This window comes from Cebus imitator, unplaced genomic scaffold, assembly GCF_001604975.1.
Source record: "Cebus imitator isolate Cc_AM_T3 unplaced genomic scaffold, Cebus_imitator-1.0 Scaffold52, whole genome shotgun sequence".
In the NCBI taxonomy this organism is placed as follows: Eukaryota; Metazoa; Chordata; class Mammalia; order Primates; family Cebidae; genus Cebus; species Cebus imitator.
In genome coordinates, this window is record NW_016107367.1 from 3,535,065 (window position 1) to 3,555,646 (window position 20,582).

A 20,582-nucleotide genomic window follows, 5' to 3' on the forward strand; every position below is an offset into this window, starting at 1 on the left:
GATGCCCTGATTCATTTAATTTCGAACTCTGATTACAGAAAAATTCCTACATGATTGTAAACATATTTGAAATGACTTGGAAGTTATTTTAATCTTAATATTCGGAATGCCCAGTCTGCTTCTGTTTTCAAAATTTTCTACTAATGAGAGATCTATAGGAACTTTACCACAGAGTAGCAATTAGATGCTATTGTTCTTAGTTCCAGCTTCCAAATGGATGGGAACTCACATCCACCGAAGCCCATAAAAGCCAGAAACAAACCAAAATACATGAAGCACTACACTTTCACTCAAAACCCAGAGGCTTGGACACTCAGTCTAGGAGAACTATGTATTTCTAGTTGGCAGCTATATGCTGACAACAGCTTATTAATCAAATGGATATGCTGTAAATTATAAGGAAAACTCTACAGAGGCCTTAGAATGTTTCTGGGAGGAGAGTTACCATTTAAATGCTAGTACACAAACGTACACACTTATATACAACATGATGGCTACCCATCATAATTTTTCATGTGTTCATTCGTTCCTTCCTGTCTTGCTCTCTTCCTCCCTCCTTTTTTTTCTAAGATAATAGTGCTGAGAGTAATCGCTACCCATCAGCCCTTTCACATGCGGCTGAAATGTGGGGGTATAAGACCCAGTCCTCTGTTCATAGCCAGGACTTGTTTCTTTACTTGGTGTTTCACCCTGGCTCTCCCTTATCAACGTTGGGCTTGCAATCTGAGAAATCTCTGCTCAGAGTCACCCTCACTACTGACGGCTGCTCCTGCTTCCCACAAATACTACACAGACAGGATGGGGCATAAAAGGATGATTTGCAAGCAGTAATTACATCAAGCATTTTTCCTGAGCAGATGTAGGGGCTGACCTGGAAATCTGTGCGGGAAGCAGCCAAGCACAGTGGGCGGTGCACAGGTTCTGGAGCCAGACAACCCAGGCCATGTTCTCCACTCTCCAGCCACACGACCCTGCCACCTCTTCATCAGGGATTCTGTGCTACTTGAAACCCTTTGTTGTCATTTCAACAGTGTTCACAGCATCTTCTGTCAGAGCAGATCCCACCTCAAGAAACTACTTTTTTTGCAGTGATTCCTCATCCACTGAAGTTTCATCAGGAGATTGTAGCAACTCAGTCCCATCCTCAGGCTGCACTTCGAATGCTAGTTCTCTTGCTATTTCCATCACATTTGCAGTGACTTTCTCCAGTGAAGTCTTGAACTATCTCAAAGTCATCCATAAGGGCTGAAATTACCTTCTTCCAAGCTTCTCTGTTCATGTGGATATTTTGGCCTCCTCCCATGAATCATAAATGTTCTTTTATTTTTTCCTTGAGACAGAGTCTTGCTCTGTTGCCCAGGCTAGAGTGCAGTAGCGCAATCATGGCTCACTGCAGTCTCAAACTCCTGGCCTCAGATGATCCTCCTGCCTTGACTTCCCCAAATGCTGGGATTATAGGTGTGCGCCACTGCACCTGGCCCAACAAATGTTCTTAAAAGCATTTAGAATGTTGAATCCTTTCTAGAAGGGTTTCAATTGACATTGCCAAGATCTATTAGAGGAATCACTATCAATGGCAGCAATAGCCTTATGAAATGTATTTCCTAAATAATAAATCTTGACAGTTGAAATTACTCCTTGATCCAAGGGCTGCAGAATGTGTGTTGTGTGAGCAGGCATAAAAACATTAATTTTCTTGTGCTGCTCCATCAGAGCTCCTGGGTGACTAGGTATACTGTAAATGAATGGTAATATTTGGAAAGGAAGCTTTTTCTTCTGAGCGGTAGGCCTCAACAATGGGCTCAAAATATTCAGTAAACCCTGCTATAAACAGATGTGCTGTCATCTAGGCTTTCTTTCATTTATAGAGCACAGGCAGAGATTTAACATACTTATTCAGGGCCCTAGGATTTCTGGAATGATAAACAAGCATTGGCTCCAAGTTAAGGTCACCAGCCACATCCGGCCCTAACAAGAGTCAGCCTGTCCTCTGAAGCTTTGAAGCCAGGTATTGACTATTCATATAAAAGTCCTAGATGGCACCTTTCTCCAATATAAGGCTGTTTTATCTACATTGAAAATATGTTATTTAGCATATCTGCCTTCATCAATTATCTTAGCTAGGTCTTCTGCGCAAGCTGTAGCAGCTTCTACAGTAACACCTGCTGCTTTACCTTGTACCTTTATGTTACGGAGACGGCATCTTCCCTTAAGGCTCATGAGCCAGCCTCTGCTGGCTTCAATCTTTTCTTCTACAGCTTCCTCACCTCTCTCAGATTTCATAAATTGAAGAGACTTAGGGCCTTGCTCTGTATTAGGCTTTGGCTTAAGGGAATCTTGTTACTGGTATGATCCTTGATTCAGACCACTCAAACTTTCTCCTTATCAGGAATAAGGATGTTTTGCTTTTTTTTTTTTTTTTTTTTTACTCTGGATTAGGCCTCGGCTAAAGGGGATGTTATGGCAGATTTGATCTTCTATCCAGGGCATTCAAACTTTTACGGTATCAGCAATAAGGATGTTTCACTTTTTTTAAATCATTCATGTGCTTACTGGAGTAGCACTTTGAATTTCCCTCAAGAACATTTTCTTTGCATCTACAACTTGGCTAATTGGCACAATATGCCTGTGTTGGTCTGTTTTGTGCAGTTATAAAGGAATACCAGAGGCTGGGCAATTTATAAAGAATTGTGAGGTTTAATTGCCTCACAGTTCTGCAGGCTGTCCAGGAAGCATGGCACCAGCATCTGCTCAGCTTCTGGTGTGTCCTCAGGGAGTTTTCAATCATGGCAGAAGACAAGAGAGGAGCAGGCACGTCATTTGGCAAGAGAGGAAGTAAGTGGGGAGGAGGTGCCATGCTCTTTTAAACAACCAGACCTTGTGTGAACTCAGAGCAAGAACTCACTTACTGTGAGGACAGCACAAAGACATTCATGAAGGATCTACCCTGATGACCCAAACACCTTCTACCAGGCCCATCTCCAATACTGGGGAACACATTTCAACATGAAATTTGGAGGAGACAAACATCTAAACCACTTGATGGTCTATCCTGGCTTTTGACGTACCTTCCTCATTAAGCTGAATCAGTCTAGCTTTTGATTTAAAGTGAGAAAAATATGACTCTTGCTTCACTTGAACACTTAGAGGCCATTATAGGGTCACCAAATGGCCTGATTTCAATATTGTTGTGCCTCAGGGAAAAGGAAGGCCAATGGAGAAGGAAAGAGATGGTGAAACAATGGGCAGAGCAGTCAGGACATAAACCACATTTATGGATTCGTTTGCCACCTTCTATGGGTGACCCAAAACAATTACAGTACTAACACCAAAGATCACTGATCACCACACCAGACATAATGATAACAAAAAGTTTGAAATGCTGTGAGGATTACCAAAATGCGGCATGAAGCGAGTACGTGTTGGATAAATGATGCTGACAGATTTGCTCAACACAGGGTTGCTGCCACCTCTACTTTGCAAAAAATGTGGTCTGTGAAGCACAATAAAGCCAGACACAATAAAATGAGGCATGCCGGTATTTACTACAATAGAAAGTCAATCTTTAAACAATTCACTCTTAAACAATCAATAGTCAAAGAAGAAATCACAGACAAATGTAAAAAATATCTGGAGACACGTGAAAATGAAAACACCAACATACCAAAACTTACAGGAGGCAGTGAAAGGGGTACGAAGAGGGAAGTCTAGAGTGATCAGTGTTTCCATAAACAGAAGAGAGGTCTCACATCAGCCTCCTAACTTATACTTCAGGGAACGAGAAAAAGAAGACAAAACCAAAAGTTTGCAGAAGGAAGGAAATAATAAAGATTAGAGCAGAGATAAATGGATAATAGAAAACAATGTTAAAAACAAAAATCAACAAAACCAAGAGTTGTTTCTTTTTTTAAAAAAAAATCAACAAAATTGAAAAAACTTTAGCTAGACTAATGTAGGAAAAAAGGAGATAATTTAAATAACTAACATTAGAAATGAAAGGACATTACAACTGATATAACAAAAATGAGGACTCTAAGAGACCACTGTGAACACGTATATGCCAGCAAATTGGGTGACACAGAGCAAATGATTAAGTCCTAGAAACAAAGAGCCCACCAGTACCGAATCATAAAGAAACAAAAAATATGAACAGACCTAGAATTAGTAAGGGGACTGAAGCAGTAATCAAAAATTCCCCAACAAAGAAAAGCCCAGGACCCGATGGCTTCAGTGGAGAATTCTATCAAACATTTAAATAAGGATAAATTCCAATCCTCCTTAAACTCTTCCAAAGAATTGAGGAGGTGGGAACACTTCCAAATCATTGCATGAGGTCAGCATTATTCTAATACCAAAACCAGCCAAAGACACAAGAAAAGAAAACTATACACCAATATCCCTGATGAATGTTGAAAAATTCCTCAACAAAATACTAGTAAACTGAATTCAACAGCATCTAAATGGATTATATACCATGACCAGTTGGGATTTATATTTGGAATGCAAGAATGATTCAACACAAAATCAACCAATATGATACAATATTCACAGAATAAAGGACAAAAACCACATGATCAACAGATACAGAAAAAGCATTTGACAAAATGCAACACCCTTTCATGATAAAAACACAACAAACTAGGAATAGAAGGAAACCCCCTCAATGTAATAAATGCCATATTTGAATGGCCATAGCGCAAATACTACTCAATGGTAAAAGACTGAAAGCTTTTCCTCTAAAAGCAGGAAGAAGGCAAGATACCCACTCTTGCCACTATTATTCAACATAGTACTCGAAGTCCTAGCCAGAGCAATTAGACAAGAGAAAGAAATGAAAGGCATCCAAATTGGAAAGGATCCAAAGTAAAACTCTTTGTCTACAGACGACAGAACATTATACTTTGAAAACTCTAAAGATTCCAGAAAAAAAAAACAAAAAAACTGTGAGGACTAATACATAATTTCAACAAAGTTTCAGGATACAAAACCAACACACAAAAATCAGATGCATTTTTATACAATAATAATGACCAATCTGAAAAGGAAGTTAAGAAAATAATTCTATTTACTATAGCATCAAAAAGGATAAAATATTTAGGAATAACCTTAGCCAAGGAGATAGAAGACTTATACCCTGAGAACTACAACACCTTGCTAAAAGAAAATACATAAAAAAAAAAAAAAGAGAAAGACATACTATGTTTATGAATTGGAAGACTTAATATTGCTAAAATGTCCATACTACTCAAAGTGATATGCAGATTTGACACAGTCTCTATCAAAATCCCAATGGCATTTTTTGTAGAAATTAAAAAAAAGCTATCCTAAAATTCATATGGAATCTCAAGGGACCCTAAATAGCCAAGACAATCACGAAAAAGAAGAATGCAGTTGGCCTCCCATCTTCTGATTTTGAAACATACTAAAAAGCAATAGTAATCAAGATGGTGAGATATTGACCGTAAAGACACACATGCAGATAAATGGTACAAAATATTCACTGACGGATGAATGGATAAACAAAATATGATAAAGATGGGGATAACAGACACCGGGGACTCCAGAAGAGGGGTGGGAGGGAGGGGGTTAAGGGCTGAAAAACTTCCTGTTTGGTACTATGTTCACTATCTAAACAGGATCAACAGAAGCCCAAACCTCAGCATCACAAATTCACCCTGTAATAAACCTGCACATGTACCCCCTGAATCTAAAATTAAAATAAAAAGCAAAATATGATATACACATACAATGCAGTATTATCCAGACTTAAAAAGAAAATCGGTCACATGCTATAAAGGATGCATGTCAATGACATTGAGCTAAGCAGAATAAGCCAGTCACAAAAGGACAGGCACTGCCCAGATGATCCCACTTCTATGAAATACCTAACGTAGTCAGAATCATGGTGACAAACAGTAGAGAGGTGGCTGCCAAGGAAGGTGGTGAGAGCAGAGGGGGAGTTGCTGTTTAATGGGTCTGGAGTTTCTATTTTGCCTGATGAAAAAGTTCTAGAGATCTATTGTAACACAATAGATGTGTGAATATACTTAATACTACTAAACTCTTTTATTTTTTTTTTTTTTGAGATGGAGTTTCACTCTTGTCACCACTACTGGAGTGCAATGGTGTGATCTTGGCCTCCAGGTTCAAGTGATTCTCCTGCCTTAGCTTCCCAAGTAGCTGGGATTACAGGCATGTGCCACCATGCCTGGCTAATTTTTATATTTTAGTAGAGATGGGGTTTCGCCATGTTGGTCGGGCTGGTCTCAAACTCCTGACCTCAGGTGATCTGCCCACTTCAGCCTCCTGAAGTGCTGGGATTACAGGCGTGAGCCATCGCACCCAGCCAGCACTACCGAACTCTACACTTAAAAATGGTTAAGCTGGGCCGGTCTCAAGCTCCTGAGCTCAAGTGATCCACCCACCTTGGCCTCCCAAAGTGTTGGGACTACAGGGGTGAGCCACCATACCTGGCCCTAAAATATAAAACCTTTAAATGACAATTACAAAATAATACCAAAGTTAAGAGCAAACTGTGCTCTTTGTGACAGATAACGTCAATATCTAGACTCTACTGTTAGGTACATTTTGAAAGTATGAGCTTGTCCAAATTGCATAGAGAAAAATCTAAGGTTGCCATGGCAATCTGAATTTTGCCATGTTCCCAGTATGGGCTTGGGAACAGCTATTTATTTTTACCCAGGTTATACTAACATTTGTTTTTTCAAAAGAGAACTTTAAGTAAAAATACAAAACAGCACACTGTGGTTTTAGCCCATGAGATTTCAAAGACAACACAATTAAATCTAAAACAAGAAGAATAACAAACTTAACTAGCTCCTGTTATGGCAACATATGAAATGGACTTTTATAAGCTTTCAACTCAGAAGAAATTGTACAATGTCATTTTAAAAAGTGATACTCATTTTAAAATCTGAGAGAGAACTGCTTTTGGAGTTCACTTAAGGCCCTTCTCCTGGCTCACCTTTTGGTTGCTGGCATAGCAGTTTCCTTCCTGGCCCCGGAAGGGGAAGGTAGAGAGCCACTAGGTTTCTTTGGTAACACAGTGCCGTTGTTGACAGTGGTTCTTAAAGGCAGGGTCTGCATCAGTGGTCTTGCTGTAAGACAAGCAGAAAAGGCCATCAGACCTTCCCCTCCATAAAAGTAACATTTTACAGCAGGGGTCCCCCAACCCTCTATTAGGAAGATGAAGCCACACAGCAGGAGGAGGTGGGCAGTGAGGGAGTAAGCAACTCTTCGTGTATATTTATAACCCATCACACATGCTACCACCGGGGCTCTGCCTCCAGTCACATCAGTGGCGGCATTCGATTCTCATAGGAGTGCCAACTGCCTTATGAACTGCACATGTGAGGGATCTAGGTTGAGCACTCCTTATGAGAATCTAATGCCTGATGATCTGTCACTGTCTCCCATCACCCCTAGATGGGACCATCTAATTGCAGGAAAACAAGCTCAGGACTACCTGTGATTCTACATTATGGTGAGTTGTATAATTATTTCATTATATATTACAATGTAATAATAGTAGAAAGAAGGTACACAATAAACGTAATATGTTTGAATCATCCCAAAACCATCCCCACCACCCACCCCCACTTCTGTGGAAAAATTGTCTTCCACAGTTTTCTTGGTGACAAAAAGGCTGGGACCACTGTTTTATGGAACTTAAGCTACATAGAAAGGAAAAGGACATGAATTTTGAAATACCAGCAGCACCGACAAAGGTATAAAGGCAATTCCTTGGAGAAAGGATCATCTTTTCCTTTTTCTTTCTCTCTTTATTTGAGACAGTTTCACTTGCACAGGCTGGAGTACAGTGGCATGATCTCGGCTACCTCTGTCCCCTGGGTTCAAGTGATTCTTGTGCCTCGGCTTCCTGAGTAGCTAGGATTATAGGTGCTGGCCACCATGCCCAACTCATTTTTGTATTTTTAGTAGAGACGGGGTTTTGCCACATTGGCCAGGCTGGTCTTGAACTCCTGACCTCAGGCGATCTGCCCAGCTAGGCCTCCCAAAGTGTTGGGATTACAGGTGTGAGCCACCATGCGCCGCCAACATCATCTTTTCAACAAAGGGAACCTAGACACTAACCTCACACCCTACATAAAAATTAACTCAAAATGGCCCATAAACCTAAATTTAAAATGCAAAACTATAAAACTTCTAGAAGAAAGTGGTTTGGTGATGAGCTTTTAGATATAATACCAAAAGCACAATCCATGAAAGAAAAAAACTAATAGCTTAGACTTCATTTACATTTTTCAGAATTTGCAAAAGCACTTAAAAGGATTAAAATACAAGGCATAGATTGGGAGAAAATATTTGCACATCACATATCTGATAAAGGACTTGTATAAAGAATATAAAAAGAACTCTTCAAATTCAACAGTAAGAAGACAAACAGCCCAATTTAAAAAATGGGCAAAAGATCTGAAAAGATACTTCACCAAAGAAGATATATACAGATGGCAAATAAGCATATGAAAAGATGCTCAACATCATTTGTCATTAGGGAAATGCAAATTAAAACAATAATGAGATACTTCTATACACCTATTAGAATGGCTGAAATCCAAAAAGACAGACAAAATACCAACTGCTGGCCAGGATACCGAGCAACAGGAACTCTCATTCCTTGCTGGTGGGAATGAAAAACTGTACAGCCACTGTGGAAGACAGTCTGGCAGTTTCTTATAAAGCTAAATATAGTTTTACCATATGATCCAGTAATTGTACTGACACTAGGTATTTACCCAATTGATCTGAAAACTTATGCCTACACAAACCCGCATGTAAATATTTATAGCTGCTTTATATACAGTCGTCAAAAACTGGAAGCGACCAAGATGTCCTCTGATAGGTGAACAGATAAACAAATTGGCCCATCCACACAATGAAACATGAGTCAGTGATCAAAGGAATGAACCAATCCACACCTGAAATCCACATTGCTAAGGGAAAGCAGCAAGTGTGAAAGGCTCCATGTTGGATGATGGCATTTATATGACATTTGAGTCAAGGTAAACTAAAGACAGAAAATCCATTGTGCTTGTCAAAGGTTGCAGGGTGGGGGTTGAATAGGCAAGACACAGGAGGTCTTCTATGGTGATAAAACTATTCTGTAAGACACCGTCATGGGGGACATGTGACATGAGGCCTTTTAAAGCCCAGAGACCCTTATACCAAGAGTATATCTTAAAGTATTCAAGTAAAACCAAGAAGGATATGGGGAAACTCAATAATGGAACAAAGATTATATAAGAAACATATGACAGCCTCACTGAAGGTGGTGGGGGCAGGAAGGTGCTGACCTAAGTCATACTGGAAATGAGGAGAGATGTACAGCTAAAGATACAGGACCGCACATCAGCACTGCATTCGAGTTAGTAAGGCTGCTTCCCACAAAGGTGGGGGCTAGCAATTCTGAAACCACTACACATGAACACCAGGATGGAACAATTAAGTAAAAGGATGGAGGATGGCAGGTCTCTCACTGTTGGAGAGGGAGGTGATGGATAAGCAAGGGGAGAAGGCGGGAATGAACCATGTACCACTGGAGCAGGGACATCAGTGTAGACTCAGGTTTGCCTTAACACAGATGCAGATATGTAATTACAAATACATATACATATACAGGTTAGTATAAACACATGCTTCTGAGCTCTGTCTGCTGAGAGAGGCTGAAGCAGGGACACCCAAGGCCTGAACCTTGGTTTCCAATGCCATCATACAACAGAAGGAAGCAGGCTTCCTGGGGAAACCGAAGTGCACAGGGCTGGGGCAGGGAACACACATGAGTCTGGAGTCTTCTGTGGTGCCAGAAAGTAAAGATGTGCTCAGGCAACAGCAAAACCAAAAGACACTACTTCGGTGGAAGCGAGTCAAATGGACACAGGACCTAACCGAAAGAGCTCCCAAAGGCCAAGGCTGGAACAATTTGAGCCAAAAAACAAATAACATAGTATTTGATTATAACACAAAGTATGCAACAAATATCTGTAAGTTTACGCTACAGTATATATAAATAAATGATTGAGTAAATACATAAATGAAGAGAACAGACAAATCCCCATGTAGCTGTATTCTGAATAATTTATGTGGCTACCCCAACCTCAAGAAGGTAGAACATAACCTGCCACTCCTTAAATGTGGCTGGCACATACTGACCTCCTTCTAACAGCCCAGTGAGAAGTAACTTTCCAGTGGAGAGACTTGACCAACACTCCCTCGGCCAGGTGGCCAAGGTCAACATGCACAGTGATGAGCCATGTTGACAGGATGCACTCTTGGACGGGATGTGCCAATGCGATGAGAATGGCACTTGACCTCTGTGCTTTCCTCCCTAAGGCCCATACCCTGAGTCTATCCATGAGAAAAACATCAGATGAAGCCAACTTGAAGGACAGTCAATGAACTCTCTAACCAGTATTCCTCAAAACTGTCAAGATCATCAAAAACAGGGAATATTGTCAGCCTAGAGGAGCCTGAGGAGCTGGAATAACTAGAGATTACCCTGCATGGGAACCTGGAACAGAAAGGACTTCAGGAACAAACTAAGGAAATTCCAACAGAGCATGGCCATTAATTAATAACGATGTATCAATATTGGTCCATTAGTCGAGACAAATGTACCATACTAATGTAAGATGGTAATAATGGGGGAAACTGGGTACTGTGTCTATGAGAACCTTCTCTGCTTATAACTTTTCTATAAATCTAAAGCTATCCTAAAATAAAGAGTTCATTTAGAAATGCTAGCAGAGGCCAGGTGTGATGGCTCACTCCTGTAATTTCAGCACTTTGGGAGACCAAAGTGGTCAGGAGTTTGAGACCAGCCTGGCCAACATGGTGAAACCCTGTCTCTACTAAAAATACAAAATTTAACCAGGTGTGGTGGCGGGCACCTGTAATCCCAGCTACTCAGGATGCTGAGGCAGGAGAATCTCTTGAACCTGGGAGGCGGAGGTTGCAGTGAGCTGAGATCACATCACTGCACTCCAGCCTGGGCAACAGAGTGAGACTCTATCTCTGAACAACAACAACAAAAAAGCTAGCAGAATTTAATTCATTTTGTTCATCACAGAATTAAATCTGCCTCCATGTAGGCTCTTAAAATATTACCAATGACAAAACTATATTTTATGCCAAATTTTTAACTTGCTGGAACTTTCCAGTCCCTAAAGCTGAAGGGCCAATCTTCTTTCTTTAATGTAAAAGAAAGTGGGGCCTCCTCCATGCTCCCACACCACCTTGCCTTAGCCAACACCATCATCACACTTGGAACGCTAAATCCAATAGTTTGTCTATGCCATTGCAGGTCCCTTGAAGCTAGCACCTGCCCCCAGGCCTACACACAGAAGGGAGTCAACATGCACTACAAATTTAACTTGGTTCCATTTCAATAACAAAAACCTTGCTTCTAAGAGAGGACATTATGTGGCCCTTTTGGAGTCACTACTAAGTTGTTCATTCTTTCTTGAGTTATAATTTCAAAATTCAATCTCCTAATAATCTGTTACTGTCCTTTTCTCAAAAGAAGAAATAGAAAATAGGATTTTAAAAAGCCCATGAAATGAAAATCAGATGCCATGCATGTGGCATTCCCAGACTGTATAATACATTTTATATCTTAAAATATCATAGAGTAACATCAGAAGCAAAAAGAATATTAGAGTTGTGGTGAGAGATCATGAAAGAAAAAGAGGGTGGGAAGAGGAGAGAGACGGGAAGGGGGAGGGGGACGCACCGTGACTGCTCTTGGAATGACTACGAAGTTGGAAAGATCCCAACTTCAGCAAGATCCAATTGCTACTACATCCCTGTCTTGATAACATCCTTGGGTTTTTGTAACCACTGACTGATTCAACAGCATCGTAACCCCTACCACCATCCTGCTTACGAAGCACCTATTTTGCACATGCCATGATGCCAGGTTTCTTTCATGTTACCAGGTCTAAAAATTATTAGCCACTCAAGGAAGAAAACCTGCCATAAGAAAACCTGGTGGAAGGAAAAATACCTCCTAGTGTTCAGCCTGAACAGGTGCCAGCATGGATCTTGAAGATGGCAGGAAAAGAAGAGCAGCTGTAATGAAACGTTTTCAGATAAGTGCTCTTTAAAAACGCAGAAGTGACATAACGCTAGGGAAGGTTCAAACACAATTTTCTGCTCCTCATGTGCTAAGATAAATGGATCCCTAGCTTCCAGATGACACTAAGATATGAGATATTCTTCTGGTTCATAAAAGGGTTGTTTAAAAAACAATTTTTTTTTTACATTGTTCATGGAGGTGAAACACAGCAACAAACACAGCACCAAAAGGAGAATTTCTCCAATGAAAGGAGCCTGATAAACTGGTACAAGGACTGCAGGATGGCTGGGATCCTGTCTCTGGGAGTCGGAGAAGCCCAGGTGAAGGAAGGCAAAGGCCCTCAAGGCAGACAGGACTGGACTCATCCTCAGCTCAGCTGGAAGACACAGCCCAAGCCTTGGATTCTTTCTAAAATAAGGGCAGAGTGCTTATATTGCAGGGCTGCTATGAGGATTAGGAATGAGTAATGCAAAGTTTCTAGAACAGTGCCAGCACATAGTAGATACTCCAGAAGTGGTAGCCATTATCCCCTGGCTACATCCAGATAGCAAAATGCTCTATCACGGACATTGGGTGCAATTGTGTATCCTGAATATAATGTGGGGAGAATGGAATGCTATGGTCAAGTGGTACCAGAGGCAGAATCAGAGCCAGTGGGAACCCACGGGCTGCATCCTGCACACAAGGAGACTGGAGTTAAGACCCCAGGCACATGCTCACCTTCTCACCCAAAACAGCCACTTACTTCCAGAGCTTACACCAAGGCAGAGGGGGGTAGGTGGTGGAGTGTGAGGGAGGGAACTCAGGTCTGGGAGTTAGGAGATGGGGTGTCAGTCCCTGCTGTGTCACCACCTAGCCATGTGACCACAGGCAGGGTCCTCTGGGTCCCATTTTCCTTACTCACAAAAGAAAGGCTTTGGCCAAAAATATTCCTTAAGCTATCTTCCAACTGAAATGTGTTATCTTTCATTCATGTGAGAAGAATGTTCTGTAAAGCAACATCTGAGTTTCCCAGTGAGTTGGGCTCTCTGAGGACAGACCCTAGCAATTCATCAGAAGTGAAGGGAGAAGAGCAACCAAGCTGAAGACTGGTTTCCAGTAATAGGTGCTGTTATTTATGCTCAGTAGTTTCCTGTTGTATTTCATGCTACTTAAACTACCCTGAGTTAGAGTCCCTGCAATATGAGTCCATAGTTTGGTAACTGAAAATCTAAGGTATTTAAAATCTCATATCTAAAAAATTCATAATTAAGCCTGAAATAAAATTTTTTTCATCATTCTAAATAGTTGAATTGGAATACCCAGACTTCAAGAAGTACTACCTGGCTGGGCACGGTGGCTCACAACTGTAATCCCAGCACTTTGGGAGGCTGAGGCAGGCGGATCACCTGAGGTCGGAAGTTTGAGATCAGCCTGACCAACATGGAGAAACCCTGTCTCTACTAAAAAGATAGACAAAATTAGCTGGGTGTGGTGGTACATGACTGTAATCCCTGCTACTCGGGAGGCTGAGGCAGGAAAATTGCTTGAACCTGGGAGGCAAAGATTGCAACGAGCCAAGATTGCGCCATTGCACTCCAGCCTGGGCAATAAGAGTGAAACTCCATCTCAAAAAAAAAAAAAAAAAAAAAAGAAGAAGAAGAAGTACTATCCATGATAATATATTTTCAAAACTATAGTTGGTATGAATAAATCTAGAAGCTCTAGTATAACTAGCCAAATCTACTCATGCATATTTTTATAATATTAAGTTGTAATCTAATGATCAAGAAATCCTTTAACTTACATCAACAACTCGTGCAATATTTGATATATAAAACTACCATTGGGCCTAAAAACAAGTTTAATTATGTAAAGCATAATTACATATATGATTATATGAGGAAATCCAAAGTTTACTTTTAACACACTAACCATTACGAGCCTAGAATTCCTAATTATCCATTTCAAAATTTAAAAGATGTCTGTATTTAGAGTTGGAAAAGGAAACCTGCTTTTGCTAAATTATAAGACAAAGTAGACGATCAGCTGAGTGCTGGAGAAATTTCTATCATCACCATCACCAACATCCAGCAAAATTACAGATGCGTGTATCCTTTGACCCAGCACCCCTATTTCTAGGCATCTGTCCCAAAGATACCGGTAAAAATACAAAGCGCCCTATGGACACAGCCAATCACTGCAGCACTAGTTGCAAAACCAAAGCCTGTCACAGGGATTGGCTGAAAACACTGTGGCATATCCTTGCAAGGAAGCACTATGCAGCTGCAAAAGGAATGCCTTGCAGGACACACTACTAAGAGAAAAGAGCAAGGTTCAGAACAGAAGAGCATGCTACTGGCCAGAAATCTGAAGCCCTATAGCAGGCTTAAGACTCTGTGTCTTATTACCTCACTTTAAAAAGGTTTCAAAATTATCAAAAGGCACATGAATCAAGGTAGATGGGGCTGTCCATTGTACCATGTGTTTTTATTTGAATTCTTAGGCATGGGTATAGTAGTGTAAGAATCCTGTAACATTAAAAATTCAATATGATAGAAATATAAATGGGGAAAAAAACATGAATGAGCTGATTTCATAAAGTTATTTATTAACAACTGAAATGCCCATTGACTGTTAAATGGATACACCATTTAACAGTTGCATACAGTGGAATATTACTTGACAATGAAAAGGAATGATGTGTACTCCAACATGGGTGAAGCTTGAAAACAATTATGCTACGTGGGAGAAGACAGTGGCAAAAGACCACATATTGTATGATTTCATTTACAGAAAACATCCAAGGTGGCAAATCTATGGAGACGTGATGTAGACTGGTGGCTGCCAGGGGCTGGGAGGAGGGAGCAACTGGAAATGACAGCTCATGGGTGACAGGTTTCTTTTCAGGTGATCACAATTTTCTAAAATTAGATAATGGTGATGGTTTTACTCTTGTGAATATACTAAAAGTCAATGAATCATACATTTTAAAAGGGTCGGTTTTATAGGATATAAATTCTATTTCAATAAAACTGCTTTAAAAAGTCATTCATTGGACAGTTAGAGAAATCTGAATGCTGACTTGCTATTAGACGATATTAAGAAATTATTAGTTTTTAAGTGTAATAATGTAAACTTTATTTTATCTTGCTTTTATTTATCTATTTATTTTGAGGCAGGGTCTTGCCCTGTTGCCCAGGCTGAAGTGTAGTGTGTGACCTTGGCTCACTGCAGCCGCAACTTCATGGACTCAAGTAATCCTCCTGCCTCAGCCACCAGTGTAGCTGGGGCTACAGGTTTGCACCATCACACAGGGCTAATTTTGGTATTTTTTGTAGAGATGAGGTTTCACCGTGTTGCCCAGGCTAGTCTCTAACTCGTGGGCTCAAGTGAACCACCCGCCTCAGCCTCCCAAAGTGCTATGATTACAGGCATGAGCCACCACGGCCAGCCATTACGGAATTTAAAAAGAGTCTATAGCTTAGAAATACATACTGACATGTTTACACTATCTTAGATTTGCTTTAAAATAATCCAATATGGGGTGAGGGGTAGGTGGGAGAGGGTCATAATGAAAACTGACCACATACTGATAAATGAGAAAGGCAGGTAAAGGTACTTTTCTTTCTACTTTTGTACACATTTGAGAACATTCTTATAATACAAAATTTGAAAAGTATTTTTTAATCTCTGAAAACTACAAACATCTACTAAACGTTTTTCTACAAATCACTATAGAATACCTATCTAAACTGGAGAGGGCAGTTAATGAGAGAAACAAAAGAAACTATAGTATGTTCTACCTAAAAGGGCAAAAGAGAAAAGATTTTTTTGTTTGTTTGTAATTTGCCCATTTGTAAGGAGAAAGGGCAGTAGACAAGAGAAAAACCAAAAGCCACTTGCTCCTTAAATTTGGTTAACCAGGATAAAGAACTAAGTTAATTATTCATTAATGTTATTTACGGCAAAGAGCTTACAAATTTTAATTTCTCAGTTGCACCTACCTAATAAAACTTGTGAAGAGACCGTGACATAATATTTCACACAATAATGTGCTGAATATGATCTAATGTATTTGACACACTTTGCAAATCAAATTAAACCTTGAAAAAAGATTTTCAAATTATATTCATGTTTTAAATATTTGGTTTGATGTGAATAACGCTAACTTAAGGAATACTACAAGAGGCATACACAGTGAAGCCATGCAGATGGCAGAAGGAACATGTCAGCCAGGCCTTGGGGTCCAGTCCCAGATTTGACCCTTGTGTAGCCTGGGCAAATCACGTAAACCTCCTAGAGGCTGCATTCTCATCTGTAAAACGGGCACAATGATACTTGCCTCATAGAAACATGGAGGGCTGAAATCAGCTAATACACCCAAAATGCTTGCTGCAAAATCCAGCCCTTAGTCACCCAATCTATGGTAGCTATGAGTAGTATTTTGGACACCAGTGTTAAGTGTCAGTGTAGCACAGGCTTCTCACAGCTAAAAGTCTGTAGGCAGCTTTTGACAGTAGTTGCAGAGGCTGTGTTCCGAGGCTAGAGGGTTTCGGTGTCCTGGAATGGCAGGACTGACTTGCTTGTTAACTTCTCCAACAGAAGCCTTCTGGTTATATTTAGTAATTCTCTGATCCATTAATTAATGGAGCCAATAATTAATATAATTCCTTGATCTTCTGATTCACAGATCCACTAGTTGATATAACTGATTCTAAAAGGTGGAAAGGCATATTGAAGTATTTCATATTAAAGTTCTTTAAAAGTGAAGCTGCTTAACTAGTCTGAAGAGGCAAGCAAAATTTCCAATGGGAAATATGGGCTACTCATTGATTAATGCATAACAAAATAGACAATCCCAGATACATGGCACAATGACAATATTTTAATCTACATTTTACATTTTAAAAATCCCTACACTAAAATGAAAATCAGCTGCATATGTATACAATAGGTTGATTGAATTCCAAACCACAGTTCCTTGTCTTCTTGAAAACACATGTGAGCACACCCCTGGCCTCCTGACATTTGCCATGAGCCTTGCTGCTGACCTCAGATTCAACGGAAAGAAATAGGTCACTTTTAAAACACAAATTTCTTCTGCTTATTAAGAAATACACGCCACAGAACATTTAGAAACTAACGAAAAGTATTTAAAAATTCATAATCCTATTAGGAAAAAACCTGCAAATTACTTTTGCTATACAGTACTTCATTCCAGTCTTCTTTGCATATTTTGTCTATTTCGTTGAAGTGATACAGTATATACAGTTTTGTAGCCTGCATTTGACTCAGTTTAATGCACAGGCATTTTCTCTCTTTTACCAGTAACACATACATTGTTAAAAGCTACACAGCCTTTACTCAGATGGAGGCAGCATAATCCCCGGCCATGCCCCTGCTGCTTGCTGCTCCCTTATTGTTTCCTATCCAGTTTTTCTCCATTGTGCACAGTGCTGCAATGAATTCCTTATTCAGCCATCACTTTTCTGTATTTACACTCACAACAGCAATATCAAAGGGGTCCGTTCACTGTGTTCTGCTGCCAGAGTATTGCCCCACTCCAACCACAACTCTGAAAAACTTTCGTATTAGCAAGAATTTTAATACAGGCCTTCGTGAACTGTTTGATTCTCTTTTCTCCGCTACATGGTAATCCAAGCTCAGCAAAGTGGAAACATTCAAAGTCATTCTATCCAAGAGTAAGCCCAACGTGAACCAAGCCAGCGTTGCGGGCTGAGGGTCACCACACTGAAGGTGTGTGACATGGTAGCCTGTTCTTCATATTTTAAAAAATACTAAAGGAAAAGGAGAAAGCAGAGTCTGGGGAGCTCACAGAGAGACTGAGGAAATCCTAAGACCCGGGGCAGTAACTTCAGGGGAAAGAAGACCTGGGTAACTGGTGCAAGCAGGCCAACTGCAGGGACAGGAGAACAAGCTACAGCTCCCTCTCTACAGACTATCTGTCCACAGGCCCAGCACATGACGGTGGGCCACAATCTCACCCCATTTCAGGAAGCCTTGACTTTAGTTGTTAGTGAATTATTTCCATGATCCTGAAGTTCTCATTGTTATACTAGTCCAGGCATATAAAGAATGATACAGTCAAAGCTTAGAGGTTAGCATTATTGTGGAAAGGAATCAGAATGATTATCCATGGCACCGCAGGTACTACTGTGGCTAGTGTTGACTGCAGTCTAAAAACTAGGTAGGGGCTTTGGCAGCAGAAAGACATGCACTCCTCTCGCCCTGGCTTTGAGCAGGACCCCCAGTGAGCACCTGCCTGCTTCGTGGTGGCACAGCCATCCCTAGCATTGGGCAGACAGCACAAAGCTGTACACCCAAACCTCAACATACTGAGTAAGTCCTGAGCTTTAGAAAAAACAAACTCTGGGATGGGTGCAGTAGCTCACGCCTGTAATCCCAGCACTTTGGGAGGCTGAAGTGGGCAGATCATGAGGTCGGGAGATCCAGACCAACCTGGCCATGGTAAAACCCCGTCTCTACTAAAATACAAAAAATGAGTCGGGTGTGGTGGTGCCCGCCTGTAGTCCCAGCTACTTAGGAGGCTGAGGCAGTGGAATCGCTTGAGTCCAGGAGATGGAGGTTGCAGTGAGCCAAGATCACACCACTGCACTCCAGCCTGGAGAAAGAGCAAGACTTTATCAGAAAAGAAAAAAAAAAAAAAACTCTGGGGGAAAAAAATCACTTGACATTTAAAAATAAGAATGCAAGTCAGATGTAGTGCCTCATGCCAGTAATCTCAACACTCTGGGAGGCCAAAGCAGGTGAATCACCTAAGATCAGGAGTTCAAGACTAGCCTGGCCAACATGGTGAAATCCTGTCTCTACTAAAAATACCAAAAATTAGCTAGGTGTGGTGGAACGCACCTGTAGCCCCAGCTACTCAGGAAGCAGAGGGAGGAGAATTGTTTGACCCCAGGAGGTGGAGGCTGCAGCAAGCCGAGATCACGCCACTGCACTCCAGCTTGGGCGACAAAGCAAGATCCTGTCTCAAAATAAAAATAAGAATGTCATGTGTCCAGGCTACTTCAAGTCTATACGAGGATGGCAGGCCAAAATATTGTGAAGTGATAACTGTGTAGCCACTTAAAACCAACGGGCTTTGCCTAAAATCCATCTTGCCTAAAAGATTCCCTGCCCCTACCATGACCACAGAGAGCCAGCTCTAAAGGCAGACAGAGATGTAGGCGCCAGTCCCACAGTGTCCACATGACAGCTCCTTCAAAGATGACTACAGCCAGAGCAGCTGCTGCAGGCACACCCCTCCTGCAGGCACACCCCTCTCACAGGCACACCCCTCTCACAGGCACGCCCCTCCTGCAGGCATGCCCCTCTCACAGGTACGCCCTCTCACAGGCACACCCCTCCTGCAGGCACACCCCTCCTGCAGGCACACCCCTCCTGCAGGCAAGCCCCTCCTGCAGGCACGCCCCTCTCACAGACACGCCCCTCTCACAGGCACGCCCCTCTCACAGGCACACCTCACTCACAGACACGCCCCTCTCACAGACACGCCCCTCTCACAGGCACACCTCACTCACAGGCACGCCCCTCTCACAGGCACGCCCCTCCTGCAGGCACGCCCCTCCACAGGCACACCCCTCTCACGGGCACGCCCCTCCACAGGCACACCCCTCCTGCCCGTTTCCACTGTCCTTTAATTAGCTGCACACAAAGTAGGGAGCCCAAGGTCCCTCCATTCAGGGGATGCAACCCACTCACCTGCCTTCTTATGAATCTTTTTTTCTCCTTCTTGGTGTGACCGTCTAGCAACTAAGCTTTTATTTACTTTCAATTAGGAAAAGAATGTTTATAAAGAAATATCAAATAACTATGAAAAAATTAACTTCTCTGTGCAGTTATGAAAATCAAATGTCTTTTTTTTTTTTTTGAGACAGAGTCTTGCTTTTTTTTGAGACTGCACTCTCGCCCAGGCTGGGGTGCAGTGGTGTGATCTTGGCTCACTGCAACCTCTGCCTCCCAGGTTCAAGCAATTCCCTGCCTTAGCCTCCCGAGTAGCTGGGACTACAGGCACCCGGCACCATGCCCAGCTAATTTTTGGATTTTTAGTAGAGACGGGGTTTTACCATCTTGGCCAGGCTGGTCTCGAACTCCTGACCTCATGATCTACCCGCCTTGGCCTCCCAAAGTGCTGAGATTACAGACATGAGCCACCACACCCAGCCATCAAATGTCATTCTTAATCAAGAAAACAAAACTCTTGGACATGTCCTGATATTTTTTTCACCTAATTTTCTAAAAATAAGGAAGTTTCAGAAGTCTGAAATTTTATATAAAGCAGCTCCTTCAAATGTACCCTTTCGGACACAGCAGTCATCAGATTCATTTTTGAAAAGCTGGGTAGGTCAAGAGTACTTGAAATAATGCAGTTTTTTTTTTTTTTTTTTTTTTGAGACGGAGTTTCGCTCTTGTTGCCCAGGCTGGAGTGCAATGGCGCTAT

General features: G+C 41.4%; 1 protein-coding gene across 13 annotated transcripts in view; it reads right to left on the reverse strand.

The window, feature by feature from the left end:
• EML1 (EMAP like 1) overlaps positions 1-20,582 on the reverse strand; it is a 202,843-nt gene that overhangs the window by 68,633 nt on the left and 113,628 nt on the right. For all 13 annotated transcript variants that reach the window (XM_017528138.2, XM_017528141.2, XM_017528143.2 and 10 more), the window contains exon 3: positions 6,986-7,118. In XM_017528138.2, coding sequence (XP_017383627.1) covers positions 6,986-7,118 — 133 coding nt within the window. The remainder of the gene's footprint in view (positions 1-6,985; positions 7,119-20,582) is intronic.